This window comes from Echinops telfairi, unplaced genomic scaffold, assembly GCF_000313985.2.
Source record: "Echinops telfairi isolate 266 unplaced genomic scaffold, ASM31398v2 ScPeMD7_1;HRSCAF=3_0, whole genome shotgun sequence".
NCBI classification, from domain to species: Eukaryota; Metazoa; Chordata; class Mammalia; order Afrosoricida; family Tenrecidae; genus Echinops; species Echinops telfairi.
Genome location: NW_022103896.1, coordinates 36,770,673 through 36,790,630, shown reverse-complemented (window position 1 = coordinate 36,790,630; position 19,958 = coordinate 36,770,673). Strand labels below are relative to the sequence as shown.

At 40.4% G+C, this 19,958-nt stretch overlaps 1 protein-coding gene across 1 annotated transcript in view; it reads right to left on the bottom strand.

The window, feature by feature from the left end:
* Positions 1-19,958, bottom strand: part of RRM2B (ribonucleotide reductase regulatory TP53 inducible subunit M2B) — a 42,418-nt gene that overhangs the window by 11,561 nt on the left and 10,899 nt on the right. The window contains exons 2-7 of the mRNA XM_004697452.4: positions 15,790-15,945; positions 10,982-11,098; positions 9,587-9,720; positions 9,036-9,130; positions 6,301-6,434; positions 1,013-1,117 (exon numbers count right to left, since the gene is read on the bottom strand). Of these exons, the coding sequence (XP_004697509.1) occupies positions 1,013-1,117; positions 6,301-6,434; positions 9,036-9,130; positions 9,587-9,720; positions 10,982-11,098; positions 15,790-15,945 (741 nt within the window). The remainder of the gene's footprint in view (positions 1-1,012; positions 1,118-6,300; positions 6,435-9,035; positions 9,131-9,586; positions 9,721-10,981; positions 11,099-15,789; positions 15,946-19,958) is intronic.

Below are 19,958 nucleotides of genomic sequence, written 5' to 3'. Positions count from 1 at the left end.
AAGAGTTGTATGCGCCCCTAATAAAACGATTAAAAAAAATAAGAAAAAAAAATTTTTATAGAGCATGCTCAGCATATCTGAAACTAAAAAAAAAAAAATTAAGCTATTTAATTATTCAAATTATTTAATCCTTCAAATAGAAGGAGGGTTTTAGCTATAAGTTTTATTAATTTTCTAAGACACTAATCTTAGTCAAGGAAAATATATGAATATGAATTTTTTCAACATAGCAAATTATATTCATTTCTTTTAAAATGTTTGTAGTATCAATATTTTATTTCATTATCTCAAAGAGCCAAATTAATCTGAAATTAACTAACAAATTCCTGGTGCTTCTGGAAGATTAGCTAATAAAACCTATAGGGTTCTACTCCGACAAACAGGTGACCCGGAAGTGAATGCACTCGATGGTAACTGGTTTGCTTTGTTTCTTCTTTTAAATAGGAAAACTGTGATCATTAAACTATGCAGGTTTTTTTTTTAAAAGACTGCTTTAGATCTAATTCTTGAGATTGATTAAAATATCTCTAAATATAATATCTAGTTCTTTCTAGTTAAGACTTCTTCACATACCAAAAATTAAATTTTACTATTCACAAAATCATTTATTTACTCATTCTGCAAGCCTTCAATATATGCTTCACACCATGCTACATTACTGAGCTTATAGAACAAACAGAACTTTAGCCCTGCCCTCGAGAGTTTAAAAGTCTAAAAACATAAAGCTATAATATTTAAAGGTTGTGTTATGACATGAGATTTGACAGCTAGATCAATGAGAAAGAGCCCTGAAGTCAACCTAAAATGCTAATACGTAATAATGATTACCTTAAAAACTAAATTATAAATCAACTTACAATAATAGCAATACATCACCTAATGCTATCGAATGAACCTTAAAAGTTGCCAATATTTATTTTGACCTACACAATAGCAATTTTACATAAGCCACCCTAATATAATAATGGAACAAATATAAAGATATGCTAACTGGATAAGCTTCCCTACTTACCTGCTCAATTTCAACAGCATGCATAATGATCTCTCTGACCCTTTCTTCTGAAGGCTTATTTACTAGGTACTGAAACATCAGGCAAGCAAAGTCACAATGAAGTCCCTAAAACGGAAAGAGAGTACACTGTAAATTAATTCTCAGTTAGCTCTGCACAGTGATGTGTCAGGTATTACAGCAATTCTGCATGATGAAAGAGGAAAAATTTAATAGGGCCAGGAACATCTTTCCTCCAAATTTCACTAAAGTGCCAATACACTGCAAACAAATCATTTTCGATGTCAGCAAATCTAAGTTCATGAAGTAAGAATTAACACAATCTGCAAGTGGCAAAATCATTTGCAGCATAAAAGAAACACAAAACAAGAAGATTTAAAAATAAAATTAATCAGGTTTTAAATATTAAAAAAAGCGAGTGATTCGTGAGCAGCCATCTATGGTGCAACAGTCGGCCTTGCCCATGCAGAGGACAGAAGAGTGATGACAAGCAGAAGACATGTGGAAACCATCCTCCCGTGGACTAAAGGGCCTTGCCAACGTCAGTCTCCACCCTCCCAAACAAGGATTAGATGGGTGCAGGCTCCGGACACCTCTTGCTCTGAAAAGGGTGGTATTAGAAGGTCCTGAATAGAGGACGAGGAACATATGGAACAAGACTCAAAATCGTGAATGAGACTAGGCTTACTGGACAGATAGCGACATGGGATGCCCAAGACAATGCCCTGAGTTACCCTTCAAGATTGGAACAGAACTTACCTCCCGATTAGAATAATCAACCATTTAAGATCAAAAGGGCAGCATTTACCCAAGGGAAACGTTCAGAGGGTTAGGAAAAAGGAGGAATGGAACTGAATACAGGGAGGAAGTGGTAAGTGACAATACACGGAGAAGATGGCAATGAAAGAGTTCAAACAAAATGTGTGTCAACTGTTTAAGGTAAAATTAACACTTGATTCATAATAAAAAGTTTTCTCTTTAATTAAGGAGTGATTGAGAATTAATAAGGATGAAACACATTAAGAGATTTCAAAAAGGCAGCATTTATATGAAATAAGAATAAACCCAAACACCAAACCAACCCACTGCCATGGAGTTTACTCTGTTCTCAGAGCAACCATACACAGGAGTGAGCGCAAGATAAAAACCAAGAACTGAGCTCATCATTTGAAGCTGTAAAAGCAAAATTTCACTGCAGCTAATTCAACCTGAGAAAACAAAGTTGTGAAATCCCCAGAAGAGAGCGTTATGCAAATCAAATTAATGTTACAGACTAGTATGTAGTAATTGGAGAACAATGCAAGGAGAGTCAACCTACAATAACCAAGAACCTGTAACAGACCACAGAAGGCAGAAAGCAAGAGTCAGAAAAAAACAATTTTTAAGATCAAAAAGAGAAAGATGCCATTAGAGATAGAACCATGGGGTTTCAAACAAAATTAAATCAGAAGCTGACACCAAGGCAGACATATCTAAATTGCAAAGATAAAGGGATAATTTTTTAAGGAAGGAAAGGAGCAGAACAAACTTCAAACTTTAAAGGATTACATATCGGTGTGTTTTTAATGAATCAATAAAAACCCAGAGACAATGGGAAAGTAAGACCCTCGAATCCAAGGTTATTCTTCAAGGATTATTTACTTAGTCACCCTTACTGACTTAGTCATTCCCCAAAGAAACTACTGGGGAAAAACCCTGTTTGAACAGCTTATCTTAGAAAATTTACTGGTGAACCACCTTCCCCAGACTTGACTCAGGAGGATATTTCAAATGACCAAAGGCTGGACTTGAGTAAAATGGTGAAGTTGTTAAAGGAAGCATTCCTTAGAGCTGAAAACTAGCTACCTATTCCAGAGACGCAGAAATAAAAGTAAGCACTCATAAGTGTTAAATCAATACCAGAAGAAAATTAATTTTGAGGTTCAGCTCAATTCGAATCAAGATTTGAATGTTTTGTTTGTTTTTAATTCAAAAGTTAATCTGGAAGGGTCTTTGAAAAAGGAATGCTGAGGAACTCTTACAGCCCAGAGGAGGCAGAGAACATGCCAACTAAATGTAATGTGGAATATCCTGGATGGAACCTGGGACAGGAAAATGAGCCTGAGCTAAAACTAAGGAAAACTGAATATAGACTTGAGTTCATTTTAAAAATAGTAATAATCAGATGAATTCACAGCTAAAGGGAAATATTAATATCTTGACAGGAACAAAGGAAAAGAATAAGTAACTACATAAAATAAAAATGTGATTAAATTATTAAAAAGTCCAATCTAAGTAGCAATCAAATAAATGCAAAAAGAGAAAAAAAGAGCAAGACACCAGCTATCCCTGTCAAACGTATCCAATGATTAGTGAAGATCACATTCTCTGAGGGTAGGGTATGACATGAAAAGACATGTTCATACATAGCTAGTGAGGCTGCAAATGGCTAGAAACTTTCTGGAGAGAAATCTGAAAATAAGTAAAAATGATTTTTAAAATGTTCAGATCTTATAATGTAGTGATTCTACTTCTAGGGACCTAGCTTAGGAAAATAATATAAAGTGGAGGCATGGTGGGGGTGGGTAAAAGGGAGCTGATGTCAAGGAGCTCAAGAAGGAAGAAAATGCTTTAAACTGATTGTGATAGCAATTGTACAATTCTGCTTGATGTGACTGAACTATGGAACAATGATATCTGTATTACCTAGCAATAAAATGGTTTTGGGGAAAAAACATTGGGACAAATTTACAGCAAAACAAACAAAAACCTGGAAACATGAATTTCTATTAATTGTAAACTAGTTAAATAAATGATACTCATCCATTAGAACAACACACATACCTATTTGTGTATGAACATATCTATTTTTATAAATGATTCATGCCATAAAAATACTTTTAATACTCTGCTGACTTAAAAAAAATCGCAACTTGTAAAAATGTGAAAAAAGAGTATCTCAAATTAGAAAATTACATTTGCATGTCTTTGTAGATTTAAATATACAAAGACTAAGAACAAATACAATGAAATATTAAAAGTGATTATCTCTGTGTGTTGTTTAAGTGATTTTTTCCCTTCTTTTGTTCTATGAATCTTTAATGTAATCATGACAGTATAGTAAACATTTAAAATGTAAGGATATGAAACACGATTATTACGCAAAACATTTTATGGGCACCTAAACAGTACTCTTAAACACATGTGTCACTACGTATTAACAAAACTCTGTTGAGGTTGTTATGTGAGTTTTAAAAACAGAGCCACTGGCCACCATAACCTATGTAGCAAGACTGCAGGTCTAAATTCAAAACTCCATTTGAATCAACTGCAGTCTGACCTAGACACTTCTGATTTTGCTGAAAAAACAACGTTAACTGCTGGTAAAATAAAAAAGTCAGGATTTCTGGCTTAGGTTAAAAGTGCCTGGATTGAGAGAAGAAACCCTCTCTCACCCCCTTCCACAGAGACTAGGAAAGAGGACTGGAATTGAGAAGATTAAAACAGAGCCTGTAACTACCTCCTAAGGAACTCGGTACCCAGGGAGAGGCAAACACCAACTGGCCAAGTTTCAGTCTTGAGTTTGACTTCAACTAATTAGACTTCATTTGCAATCCCCTAGATCTGCTCAACTCCCACACTTGATCTTAGCCAAAAGGCCAATAAGCAATGCGCTGCTCAATTTCCAGTGACTCTTTGTCAATTTTAAATGAGACAGAGACTAACCGTGTTACCCTAAAATAAAGTTATTAAATTTAAGAGCTGAGCATCTAGCAGAGAGCAGTGGGATTAAGACTTGTAATAGGCTCTAAAATTGAGAGAGGTTCAAATTTGAAAGGGCTACACCAGGGGTCCTTAAACTCTTTAAACAGGGGGCCAGTTCACTGTCCCTCAGACCCGTTGGAGGGCCGGACTATAGTTTAAAAAAAAACAAACTATGAACAAATTCCTATGCACACTGCACATATCTTATTTTGAAGTAAAAAAACGGGCAAAAACACCTGGTGGGCCGGATGTCCTCGGTGGGCTGCATGTGGCCCGCAGGCTGTAGTTTGAGGACCCCTGGGATACACAAAGGGAAACAATGATCAATTTCTCAGGAAACTCAGTTGATTTTATGAGAAAGCAATCAACGGGTGGAAAAAAAATGGCAAGGAAGCTGCACAGGCCTGTCTGGCAGCGGGGACAGTGGGTGGGAATGCCACAGAGCAGCACCGAGAGGACGCTAAAACCACAGTGCAGAAAAAAGAGAAGAGAACGTTCTAGGGGGCAGGGGTGTATAACAGCAGGCGAGAAGGGCAGGGCAAGGTCATGCACGATCATCCTCAGGCAAAGGAGTCACCAAGAGTTTTGCAATTTAGAAAGATTATACGAGAACTTTTTGAAGGATACCCTGGTGGTCTTCAGGGCCAGAGCGTCCAAATATAGACAGTAAGAGGTCATGAGAAGTCTGCACCGCAGCAGTGCTGGGAATGAAAGGAAAGATGTCAAGACGTCTAGAGATAAGACTGAATTAGCGACTGCTTATGGCCAGAAAAAGAAAAGAAGCTATCGAAAATGACTCCTGGATTTCAAACTAGGGCTATCTGGCTAGGAGGTAGGTTTACTCGATGAGATGGGAACAACAAAAGAACAAGTTCTGGGAGAAAGATGATGAGTTTGAATTGAGGTATTTATAGAGATGTTCAGGAGACGGCTTCTTGAACGCATTTTCAATATATGAGTGGATATTAGCTCAAAAAGATGATCTGGGCAGAAGGTGATGTTACGTACGTGTCTATACTAGTCAATCTCATGGAAATAAATGGGGACGGCAGGGCATGTGCAGCAAAGGAGAGAGGCCGAGGTGGGAATCCAGGAACACATTGACGTTGAAGGATGTGTGGAAGAGACGAAGAATAGTTATGAGGAGTGAGAGAGAAATACGATGTCCTAAAAGCAAAGGAAAGAATGACTGACTTCCTGCTTTCTCTTCATTACCAGGGAACATGTGTCCCCAGAAGGACCCCTGGTGGCACTGTGTCCTACGCACTGGGCTGCTGGTAACCACAAGTCACGCAGTTCAAACCCACGGGCTAGCCCGGAATCCAAAGCTGAGGCTGTCTGTTCCATCTCAGTGGAAGGCTGACCATCTCAGAAACGCTATGGGGCAGTTCTATGCTGTCCTAGAGGGTCACTATGAGGTGCAGTCAACTCGATGGTAGTGACTTTGTGCTCTGGTTTGGGTCCCCAGAGCATGTTTCAAGGGAAAGAAAAATACATGAATACCAAATGTGAATACAAAATAATTTGAAGAACACTTCATTCCTTACTTCATCTCTGCTGATGAGTTCATTGGAAAAAGTCAGTCCCGGCAGAAGACCTCTCTTCTTTAACCAGAATATAGCAGCAAAAGATCCCGAGAAGAAAATCCCTTCTACAGCAGCAAAAGCCACCACCCTTTCCCCTGCCAGACCAAGGAAAAAAAATTGTTTTACTTTCATAACTATCATACAATGCAGACATTTTCAAATTTAACATGTTTTGGTCCTGTCTTATTTTACAGTTCCATGACTATTTTGCCAAGACACCAAGCACACAGTTTAGCACCATGACCAAGGGTCTTTGGAGGAGGAAATTTGCTTTCCCAACCTACTATTGCAAAGAGACCTGTGTCCTTCCAGTCCTGTGTCACACACTGGGCTGTAGCAGCCCTAGGCGGCTGGGAAAGCGACAGAGCGTCAGAGACGCGCTGTGCACCACATGTGAGGCCCACATATACATGAGTAGTGCATCAGAGAGTGCAAGGTGGAAAGAACTGCTTTGTCAACCTGAAGACACTAATGGTGCGAGTGGTACGATCAGCTCACACACGTGTACAGCTCCAGCTGGTTAAAGGGGTGTACAAGGGTGTGGCTAAGAAAACAGTATTTCCTTGTTACTGTCCCTCGCTCCACTACTACTTTCAGAGTCTATTAAGGACTTGGATATTTCCCTCCTTGTCCCTCTAAAGTAAGGTGACCAGATTTTAACATCGGTAAAGCGGGACACCACTGATAAAACTCATATCCTGGCGAAATAGCCACATGACAGCCGAAAACCGTATACCCTAGCTTGTCATGCATTCTTTCCAAAAATCGGGACTTTTTAAAAATGCCACGGGATTATGGGAAAAATCGGGATTGTCCCATCAAAAGCGGCACATCTGATCACCTTACTCTAAAGCCACTGTTTCTGAGAGTGAGCTTTTCAACCCACCTCTGAGAACCAGCTGGGAATAAAAAGCAGGCCCCTGAGGCTTACCCCATAGGAAGACACCAACCCCAACCCCGTGCTGCTGAGTTGACTCTGACTCCTAACAACCCTAGAGGGCACAGCAGAACCGCCCCGCGGAGTTTCCAAGGCTGTCAGCCTTCACGAACTCAGACTGCCGTATGTTTTCTCCCGTGGAGCAGCTCGGAGGTTCAAACAGCTGACCTTGTGGTTAGTAGCCTAGCACTTTAACCACTCTACCACCAAGGCTCTTCAGTCCCACCCAGGCTTCCTAAATCACTCTTAGGCAGATGCTGAGGGTTTTCTCCCCCAAATTCTCCAGATTTTTTTTTTGTGCACAGAGAAGCAATGTTTTTTTCATTCTCAAAATGAACCACCATGCAAGCATACATGTCTCTTCACTGAAACACTACATGTTAAAGACCTCACTGATTTTCTGGGTGTGGCCAAGGGTCCTGAGACCCTCTATAGGAACTGGGGGTTGAAATCCTTTTCATAATACGACTAAATCACCATTTGCCTTTTTTCACTCCCATTCTTCCATGAGCATACAGCTTTCCAGAGTCCCTGACATCAATCCTCAATAATCTGAAAAGCCAGCAAAACGCTCCTCCGCTGAGGGAAGCGGAATTTATTCACAGACTTCACTCTAACAACACACTTCCACAGAAGGCAGAGCTGCTGTGAGGATCCAGCTGTCACCTTCTGTGGCAGGCTCTAAAGACACTACTAACTTGGGGGCAAGGAGAGTCTTTTCCATAAATGGTTTTATGTTAAAATTCAGTGGCTTATGAAAAAAAAAAAAATTCAGTGGCTTATGCGTTATTTTTAAATGTATTAATCAAGTAAGTATTTTCCTAATGTGCCAGTTTTCATTTCTAATACAAAGATACCAACAGATAAAATATACATAAATAAAAACCCTTTGAAGTCCTGAATACTTTTTTAGAATGTAAAGGGGTCCTGAGGCTAAAAACGTTTAGATCGGCTTCCCTACCTAATGAGTAGAATCAGGGAAGGACCCCTAATTATTAATAAACTGGTAAGAATGGAGCAGGTAAAGAGCTATTCAAGTGACATCTCAATTTTAATAAAATTGAGTAAGTATTTATTGAGAAGGGACCATGTATAAGATTTAATGGAAATCGCTTCCTTACGGGATCTCCACTCATCCAGAAGGCTGCTGACACTCTTACCTGTGAAGAATAAGCCTGTTATGTCAAACTGTTGCTCACTCTGGTTGGTCTGCACCGTTTTTCAGAAACTAAGTATTTGTTCCCTGAAAAACACTAGCACTTTGATTTGCTTAAAATCTTAGTAAACATTCCAGAAGCAGGTACAAGCCATGGATTGTTATAATACTCATCAGATTCTATGCAGCTGATTTACCTAGAATTATACACTGATATGATGGTATAGTAGTTAAACTTAGGGCAGCTAACTACAAAGTTAACAGTTCACAACCACTAACTACTCTGAGGGAGAAAGAGAACCATGTGGGAAACTCATCAGGTGTACCCTATCCTATAAGGTTGCTATGAGTTGGCTTCGACTGGATGGCAATGAGTTGGGTTTTTTGGTTTATCTTAACCTTCAAATTATTAAAAATAGGTAACAGTTTTAGGTTATTTTACCAGAGGTTTCCAATGACTTTTAAGAGCTATAAAGGGGGATATTGAGACACATATTCCTGTTCCATGCTATGACTTTGATTCATACAAGTCAGTCCCCACCTGTAAAATAGCATCAGGTCACCTGTGGCAATTTGGTGCATAGATAAACATAAGCTACGTACCAAAAGTAGATTTTCTATCTGCTATCCATCTCAAAGCCCAATCTGCTTTTTTCTTAACACATGGCATTGTTTCAATTGCATTGAATAAAAATTCCCTGTAAACACAGAACAACACAAGGCAAAGTTATCCACCTGTTTTTCTTACTCCGTTTACAGAGGTTACGCAGCGTTAATAACTGGACCTGTGTGGCATGCTACTGGATCTGCTGGTGTTTCGTCATTTCATGTGTCTATAAAGCACAGCAATCAAAGTGAAACTCAAGTCTAAAGAGGTTTGGATCGGGCCAAATAAAAAATGACTAAATCTAAAATGTTCAGTTTCTAAACAGACCGTGCTATTTTTTAAGATACAATGCCTGAAGATTAACTAGTTCTCCATATAAGTTTGTTTGTTCATTTTAGTCCAAGATGCCGCTAAGAAACAGAAAGCATGTTCCTAAACCCCCAGACCTGAATAATCCTTTCTAAACATTTAGTTTGGGAGTACATTCTGTTCTTAACATAATAAACTATAGGAGAAGTCTTTATAAATAACATCCCAGCAGTAATACCTTTTCTTGGGATCTCTGATGTAAGCGTCTATTAGCAAACTGTACATCTCTGAGTGAACATTCTCGATGAGAATTTGAAAGCCATAGAAACAGCGAGCTTCCGGCACCTGCACCTCCTGACTAAAGCGCTCCACCTAAGAAAATAAGGGAAAACAGATGTGTCCAATTCTGTGGGCTCTCATTAACGCCGGACAAAACACTGTTACTCAGAATCTAGGGCCCGGGGTGGCACTGTGGGTAAGCATGACACTGCTAAGGAAAAGGTCAGTGGTTCAAACCCATCAGTTGCTCCACCGGAGAGAGATGAGAATGCCTACTCTCCTGAAGACTTAGTCTTAGAAAGCGTAAGGAGCAGTGCTACTCTGTCCGAAAGGGTCCCCATGAGCTGGAATTGACTCAACGGCAGTAGGGGTGGTATTCAAAATCTGGGCAAAAGAATGATCACTTTGAAACGGCCTGCCCTGTCACAAATGGGTCAAAAAGACCGTATGGGTCACTTTAAGCAGTACTGTTTACTTGTATCAGCCCTCAATAATAAGTCAGTTGTACAATGCATTACATAATTAAATGAACTGTGCTACTAGGTAGAAATGATGTGTATAACCCAAATACATTTTAGCCCATCTACCAAAAAATAAGTACCATGCCTTGTAGAATCGGCCTTACATCATTTCTGGTTTGTGTTTGGCAGTAGACCAGGCGTCCTCAAACTACGGCCTGTGGGCCACATGCGGCCTGCTGAGGACATTTATCCGGCTGGCCAGGTGATTTTGCCCCATTTTGGTTTTTTACTTCAAAATAAGATATGTGCAGTGTGCATAGGAATTTGTTCATACTTTTAAAAAAAAACTATAGTACAGCCCTCCAACGGGTCTGAGGGACAGTGAACCTGGCCCCTGTTTAAAAAGTTTGAGGACCCCTGCAGTAGACAGTAAATTAATCACCTATTGAAGCCCTTTCTAGTTCATGAGGACAGTTCTTACTTTTTTATTCCCTGTAGTAAGCACACTCGCCCTTGGTCACCCATGCTCCAGTTTAGAAACGGGGAGCCAGAACCAAAGGCTCGAATACAGAACTTCAGTAAGGTCACTAAGGTGCAGGTTCTCGATGCTAAGGTTAAAACTCAAGCACACGTTTATGCATGAAGGCAAATTCTGATCTGTATAACTTATGTTTGGCTTCATGATAGCTTGCTGGTCACCTGCAGAAACAGACCTTCTACTCTGACACCCTCATCAGGAACACTTTCCCGAGTTAAACTTCAACGACTAATGTCTTAGACGCTTGACATCTTTTTCATTTTTTTATTTTTTCAGGCTCCGTCAAACGACTTCCCTGCCACTGTTATCTTAACTGCTGACAGGGGACAAGAGTAAAATGAAGCAAGACTCTTACCAAGTTTTCATTTACAATTCCATCACTGGCTGCGAAAAAGGCTAAGATGTGAGAGATAAAACACTTCTCATTTGATTTCAGCTTGTTCCAGTGAGGGAGATCCTTTGATAAGTCAACCTGAAATAAAAATATTTTTCCAAGAATTTTAATACGCAGCTAAATTCTTCCTAAAGAGTTTAAAAAACTAACTTTCACCCCAAAGTTGAGAAGGGTGGTCTCATTATTGGTAAACTATGGGGGGGAAAAGAAACAAAATAGGCAAAAACAGTATGAAGGAATCTGCTTTTCTAGCTGAGAAACACACTGGACACAGTGCACTTTAAAAATAATAAAATGAACATTTAAATTTCATGAAAAGTTATCCATTACAGGGATCAAATCCAGTTGTGTTTTATGTAATGCTCATCTTATTGTTAGCTAGTCTAGTCCCAGTTGCTGCTGTTTCCAGCTCGGAGCGACCCCATGTGTATCAGAGCAGAACTGTGCTCCACAGGTTTCCAACGGTGATTTTTTGGGGGAACAGATCACCAGGCCTTTCTTTCTTCTAAGGTATTTCTGGGTACATTCAAATTTTCAACCTTTTGCTAGAAGTCTAGTGGATTAACTGCTGGCAACACCCAAGAACTCCCAGGCAGATATTCTCCTCCACCCCTCCCAAACTCACTGTCATGGTCAATTCTGGCTCATGGTGGCCCTCGCAGACAGCCTTATCATTCTCCCTCCGAGTGGCTAGTAGTCTGCACTGCTGACCTTGTGGCTGGTAGCCCAATGCTTATCTTACAGTGCCACCTAGACTCCTTAGACATAACAAGCATCTGTTAATCAATTACAGCTATCACTTTACTTTCAGCTAATGTACTTTTAAGGAGCTGTGGGTTATGCATTGGGCTGCTAACCACAAGGTCGGCAGTTTAAATCCACTAGCCACAGCATAGGAGAAAGATGAGGCTGTCTTCTCCTATAATGATTTACATACAATCTTGGAAATTCTAAGGAGTCATTCTACTCTGGAGTTGCTCTGTGTTAGAATTGGTTTGAAGGCACTAAATTTGGTATTGGTTTCTGAAATCTAATTTTATACCAAAAAATAATGTCAGGCAAGTAACTACTGGAGTTTTAAGGCAATTAGAGGTGTGGCTTACTCTAGAAACAAAAATATTTAAAAGGTTCGCTAGAACTAGTTCTGGAATTTGAGAGAGATACAGTCTAGAGTTTGGCAACATCTGCAATTTACAACTTGTCTTTAAATGTACTTTATAGATATCATGCTGTTGTCTTGGGAAAATCTCTTCATGTTTCATAATATCCTTGTAAGCATGTGAAATAAGCAATTGTCCTTTGTCTTCCTTTTCTATTTAGTCTAACCTCATTTTTTTAACCTTTCCAAAGAAGGCTAATGCTCCATCATTTTAATAATTTGAGTATGCTTTTCTACAGTTCTTTCCAATTAACTTATTATTTAAAATGAATACATACTACATGCCAGACACTATGCTCAGTGTTAAGAGATAAATGAGTCAGAAAGAGGGGACTATATGTACATATCTTTAAAGATGCAAAAAGTAACAATCATGTTCTGGTCTATGAAAATCTAAGCTCAGGTTTAAGTGAGGGACATCTTCCTGGTTCTCATATATTATATTCCTGATATCAAATGTTAATTGTAATATGCTTGTTTGTAAATACTATACTTTTAGCTTAACCCTTTGACCACTTATTTATACTGCATTATTCATTTTGCATTTACAGAATCTACATCCTTCTCCTTAAAAGTAGTTCTTTAATTTTGAATATCATTAGAATTAGAATCCTATCACCTGAAATATAAGATTCTCTGCCTAGCTTTTTCTCATTTGAGCCAAATATTTCAATTCCACCATCAAAATGTCCTGATTCCAAACTAGTTGATTATTAAACTTTTCTTAAATGGATTAAAAAAAAAATCCCATACTTTCTGCTTTCTCAATCAGGTTTCTGATCATCAGTAATATTTGAGGATTGAATTAAACAAACTATATAAAATAAAGGTGTCTAAACCTAATTAAATTGTAATGGACATCATTTTTAGATGAACAATATTTGAACCAAAAGATCATTCTTCCAAAGTGTTTGATTATTCCTATAAACTGCAAATAAACATGTACCAGCTTGTGTGTTTTAAGTTTTTAATAGTAATAGTTCTTATAGTTCAATACATTTATTAAAAGATGCAAAGAACTGTAAAATTCTAAATAAAAACATCAGAAATAAAGTTTTCAACTGGTAACGAAAAAGGCCACCTGTGTACTCCATTTGTTCCTCTAACCATTTGTTCTCTTAACCCCAAGTACTTTGTCAAAACCACAGGCAGTTAAAGACAGTCAGGTGTGCTAAGCATAGCCCCATATGAAAATACTGGGTTGTTGTTCAACACAGCTACAATATAGCAAGCACGTTGACAATGTAACAATACAATACAAATGGGTAAGTGGGTAAAACTAGTATAACTGAACATTTTTTAAATGCCTTCTAGGAGTTGTAGTTTAAACCTCCCCCAGTGGATGTATAAATTAATAGCTTACATTTATTTGGTGCCTATTGAGTATGGAGTACCAATCTAAACGTCTCATTAGTTTTTATAACAATGCAGTGAGCCAGGTGCTATTAGTCCAGTTTACAGTGAGGAATCACAGGCAGAGAGAGATGAAGGGGTCTTCCCAAGTGCACAGCTAATAACAGTAAAGCCAGGTTTTCTGTCTAGGTAGCCTGGCTCTAGAGCAATGTTTCTCAAACTGGGTGATAGCACCCCTGGGGTCTTGAACAGTCCAAAGGGGCTGCAGAAGCAGGTAGCTAAATTTTATCCTGAATTATGGGCTATAGTACAAACGTTATCACTGCTAGCAGGGCACTCAGCAATTTTTTTTCCCCCCTGAAAAGAAGGAAGTAGGCCAAATAAGTTTGGAATCTTATGATCTATCAGGGGTCCCCAAACTACGGCCCGTGGGCCACATGCAGCCCGCCGAGGACATTTATCGGGCCCACCAGGTGTTTTTGCCCCATTTATTTTACTTCAAAATAAGATATGTGCAGTGTGCATAGCAATTTGTTCATTTTTTTTTTTTCTAAACTATAGCCCGGCCCTCCAACAGGTCTGAGGGACGGTGAACTGGCCCCCATTTTAAAAGTTTGAGGACCCCTGCTTTAGAGCCTACATTTTAACAGTATGTGTTTACATATATAGTATCAATCTCTATAGCAATATATATATTGTGTGTGTTTACCTACCTATCTATCTCTAACCCTGGATGAAGAAAAGGGCTAAGCACTACATACTAGTCAAGAGGTTGGCAGTTCTAACCCACTCAGAGGCACCCTAGAGGACAGGCTTGGGGATCTGCTCCCAAAAGGCCACATTCTTGGAAAACCCCATGGAGCAACTCTATCTGTATGCATGGGGTCGTTATGAGTTGGAATTGACTCAAAGGCAATGAACACGCCCATATACTTATGAGGGGGTTCCAAAAGTTCATGAAAAAGCTAAATTAAAAAATAAAAAAAATTTTAAGCTAAATTAAAAGATACTGGAAAATTTTCAGGAGCTTTATGAAGCCCCCCATATACATGTATGTGTGTGTGTGTGTACAGACTCAAACCAGGTATTATTCATCATGCTCAGAGATGAAGACTGATGATGTGTCCACTACAGGGGTTTCGAACCACTTCTCCCCAGTTTAGTCATGGTCAACGAAGCAAAACCAGAATGGACTCTTAATTTATAAAAGGTGGGGAAACCAGAATGGTAAAAAGAACCAGAGAAAATGACAGGCCAACGCCCTGCTAGAAGCACCGTCTCTGCCACGGAAAACAGGGCCGTGTGCTCCACGGTGGCCACATCTCCTGGCCGGCAGCGTGGGAAGCAGGATGGCCTTGCTTCAAGATGCCAGCCAATCACACCACTTTGCATGTGTGTCACTCTCCACAGTCCTGGTATTAACTCCATCCCCTGCAGCAGGCTCCTCAAAGGGCTCACTGCGCTGCTTCCAAGCCTCCCCTTCCAGCTCCGATAACTTTTCCCCTTCAGTTATTATCCCACTTCACTCAAATTTTGAAAATTCAGGTCGTTCCGGTTTTGCTTTGTTGGCCATGACTGAACTGGTCTGAAGCCATTCGAGGGGACCACTGTGCAGTGACACGCGCCTGTCCTATCCAAACCAGTCAGTGTTCTTTCACTGCTTGGGTCCAACTCATTTCCAAGATGGAAAGTGGGGCACCAACAGAGAGCATTCTTCAGCTGCCCTTCTGTTCACGGCAGCTGTGCCAGGCTGCTGTGGCTGGCAGTGGAGCCAGACTGGAAGGAGCACTGCATACCAAGTTGGCAAGCTCAGGAGTGAGTGTGTTCGCTGCCTGCCTGCAAGGACTGACTCTCCGAGTGATTGCTCCCTCTGCACCACCAGATACGCCTCCCAGAGGAGAAAGCAGGGCTACCGAGGCTTCCTGTGGTTTTGGCTATAGCAAAGTTGCCATGTCGTTTGTCCTGCTGGCCACAGAAAACCCAGATATATTTAAAAGCAGAAAATGTTGTATTAGAAATGAAAAGCAATCAGGATGAGAAGCTCTTTTCGAAACAGGAAACTTGTTTATACAAAACATTGGAGGACACTGTATTTTTCCTCCAGAATTCCAAGCATCTTAGACAACTGAGTTCATAAAATGTAGCTTATATAACTTGAAGTTAACATAATCTCAGTCAAAACGGTTCAAACACTATATAACAGAAGACAAGAACACAAGCGCTGCAGCACACTAGGAGAGGTCACAGCGACGCTTACCTCTTCTGCTGTCCAGAAGGACGCCTGCGCCTGCTTGTACATCTTCCAAATATCAGGGTACTGGATGGGAAAGATGACAAATCGGCGAGAACTCTTTCTAAGGAGCGGCTCGTCATGTGACTTCTCTTCATTGTCATTGTCATCTGAAGATAAGCTCTTTAGGAATACAGGACAAACAACTTTTTGATGTAATTGAAGAGGCAGTGAGTGATTTCACGTGGCTCTTCTAGCCAAAATCTCTGACTCAGCGCTTCTTCACCTTCCTCAGGCCGCAGCCCTTTCAGACAGTTCCTCATGTGGTGGTGACCAGCCCCCCACAACCATAACTTTATTTTCGTTGCTACTTCATCACTGTCATTTTGCTACTGTTATGACTCAGGCGACCCCTATGAAAGGATCATTCGATCCCCAAAGGGGTCACAACCCACAGGTGGAGAATGCGGCTCTAACCCTGCCCAACGACCTTTCCATGCATGGCTATGGTAAGAACGTGGGGGAAGACACTGACAGGATTCACCTACGTGTGAACAGGACTCACTGGCATGGCAGCCTGCTCTGTGTAGAAAATGAGCCCGATGAGAAAGAAGCAAGAGAGGGGATCACATTATCAGCAAGAGCAAGGAATGGAACTCGTCTTCTGACTAATTCAATATATGTCCAGATTACAAAAGTATTATAACTACAAACACTGAAATCAAGCCTCCTCTGAACACCCCTACACCTTACTTCCAACACTACCTCACTTAACACTGTGCTTACTTTACCCTAACATAGCACATCTCTCATGGCAGTTAATACCTTATTATCTGTAGTCTCTAGACTAGTGCTTCTCAACCTGTGGGTCGTGACCCCTTTGGGGGTCGAACAACCCTTTCACAGGGGTCGCCTAAGATCATTGAAAAATACATTTCCAATGATGTTAGGAACCGAGACACCGCTCCTCTATTCATCTCCAGGCAGGCCCGCCCACATGCAGATACGCCCACATCCGAGGAGTAGCCGGGGTGAAGACTGTTACCCATGCTACACTATGCTTCAAGACAAAATTTCATTTATTTGTCATTAGAAATACACCTTTCACAATATATAATTACATATCGTTTTTGTGATTAATCACTATGCTTTAATTATGTTCAATTTGTAACAGCGAAAATACATCCTGCATATCAGATATTTACATGATGATTCATAACAGCAGCAAATTTAGTTATGAAGTAGCAATGAAAATAATTTTATGGATGGGGGTCACCACAACATGAGGAACTATATTGCAGCATTAGGAAGGTTGAGCACCACTGCTCTAGACCATAAGTTTCTTATTTGGCCCACTGCACCCTTAAAAAAAATTACTCAATGTTCCTCCAACCCCCATAATTAAAACTTTTGTACTACAATAGCCCAAGATAAAGGGCAGGCATTTGCTTTTGCAGCCCCTGGATTGGTCTACCACCACCCCCACTGCCCCCATCCCCTGCAGGGGGTGGTACTGGCCACTTTAGGAAGCACTGCTCAAGACTAGGCTTCATGTGACTTAAATCTGTCTTTATCCAGGTGGAATTCCTCGAGCCTAGTACAGCCTCTGATACTAATTGATATTTATTCCACAAATATTTGAGCAAATTTTTAAAATGGAGATGTTCCTGCTTTTAGCTAATTTTGTTTTTTAGTCGGTGCACCATTAACAGCCTCCAGTCTTGGAGGAGGCCCAAGATACTGAACAACTGTTCCAGGCACGAGGGCAGGAAATGCACATAAAGCAAGGCCTTCAGGTCTGGCAACGAAGTGGCTTTTGAGCCCAGTCCCCACAAGTGCTTGGCCAACATGATCCACTGAATCCATATGACCATGCCAAAATGGGCAAAGTGATTTTCATTTTACTGATGGGGAAACCAACTCTTGATGGGGTAGATAATAGACCCAGAATCACTCAACTAATAAGTAGCAGAAATAAGATTAGAACTGAGAAATGTCTGAACTCATGGTCTTGCCTTAAGCTACATCTCTATGTGGGTAACAAGCTGGAATAGGGCCAGTCTACAACTACAACTCAGAATTCAAAACAACGAGAAGAACTATAGGCAAAGAGGCTATAAACTACTATGTCTTACTAACAAAAATAATTTAACAAATAGCAGTGACATAACCAATGAAATGGTGGGGGTGGTGGTGGTGGTGGTGCAGAAACACTTAATTTGAGTCCTAGTAAAAGCAAAGGGGGACAAAATCATGTACAAAGAATTGGAAGAGTCAACGTAACTCGACACTGATGAAAAACAGTCAAAGTGATAAAGTTTAAGGCAGAGGTTTTTAGATAAGTATCCAAATCATACTGATATCATCTCAAATGGCACTAGCTGTCCACATGCTTTTCCAAGTGAAAACCCCTTACGTAACGAGAACACGTGACTGCAGAGAATGTGTGTCACACAAGAGAGGGAAGGCAGAAGAAAGCAAGGCTCAAAACCAGCATTTGGGGAATTGGCACCTCTACAACATCTCTTGGTGTGAACCCAATGACCATATATTACTCCAGATGATTCTCTCTCATGTACAACTGCTTTCTTTTATAATAACGACATAATATTAACCATGTTTTCAGGCAAGTCATTAAATCTGGGTACCACCATCTGCAAATTACATGTACTTTCTGCCACGGTTATTTCAAAGCTCACGTAAGCTAATATAAGTCTTTGTACATTCTCAAGTGCTATACACTTTCTACATTAATATAGTTATTGATGATTACAGTAGTGTGATTGACTACAGTGGTGTTTCTGAGTAGTCCTGGTGGTGGAGAAAGGTAAGCACTAGACTAAAAACCACAAGGTCAGCAGTTCAAATAGACCAGCCTCTGTTGGGGAAAAAAGATGAGGTGGTTTGTAAAGATTACAGTCTCGACCCCAGAAAAATTTATTTCACAGGACAGCACTGAAGCTGCAGCTCAGGGAGAGGGGCATGTCTGATCAGAGCACATGGGAGCAAATGAAGGGGGAGGAAGAGAGAGTGGAGCATATCCTGGCCCACCAAGCCATGAGGACGATATCCTCTCTCAGAGCAGCCAATCCACAGAGAAGACCATATGGCCAGCCCCACTAAGAGACACGACATCCCTCACTGACCCATAGCCCTACAGGGGACAACAATGGAGACACAGTGTGGGAATTGCACCCAATCTGATCCCACCACAGCGAGGTAAAACACTAAGGGCATGCAACAGAACAGCAAGGGGAACAGAGCAACGAAGTCCCCAGGGAATACCAAAAATGGACTTTAGGGCCAGGACTTGGCACTCCAGCAGGATTGACTGGAAAACACTCCCAAAGCCCAACAAACAGCCTTTGAACTAACTACAAGCTTTCCTTTGTTGTTGTTTTTGCCATTGGCTTTTTCTTGTTGTTGTTTTGTTTTCTTTTGTTGCTTTGTTTTGCTCTGTCTTGTTTGTGTACATGTTATTATCCCCACAGGTCTGTCTAAATAAGATAGGCTGGATGAACAATCTGGAGGAGAAAACAACAGGACTGACAGTTCCAGGGGGACATGGAAGAGGGGGAGGTGAAGAGAAAGGAAGTGGTGTTAACAAGTGATCCAAATTGTGGTGAGGAGTGTAGGAGGCCTGGTGGGGCATGATCAAGGGTAATGTAACTAACAGAAAGTACTGAAACCCACATGAAGGCTTAGCATGACAGTGGGACAAGAGGAAAGTCAAAGGAAAGAGATAGGAGGCAAAGGGCATTTATAGCGTGCTAAATAAAGGCATGTACATATGTAAATAGTTATATATGATGATGGGGAAATAGATCTATGTGCATATATTTATAGGTTTAGTATTAAGGTAGCAGATGGACATGGGGCCTCCACTCAAGTGCTCCCTCAATGCAAGAACACTTTGTTGTATTAAACTGGCATTCCATGATGCTTACCTTCCCGACACTATCAGCAAGTACATAAGCAAATGTGGTGAAGAAAGCTGATGGTACCTGACTATCAAAATATATAGCGTCTGGGGTCTTAAAGGTTTGAAGGTAAACAAGCGGCCATCTAGCTCACAAGCAACAAAGCCCACATGGAAGAAGCACACCAGCCTGTGTGATCACGAGGTGCTAAAGGGATCAGTTATCAGGCATCAAAGAACAAAAAAATCATATCACTGTGAACTCACCTTCCCAATA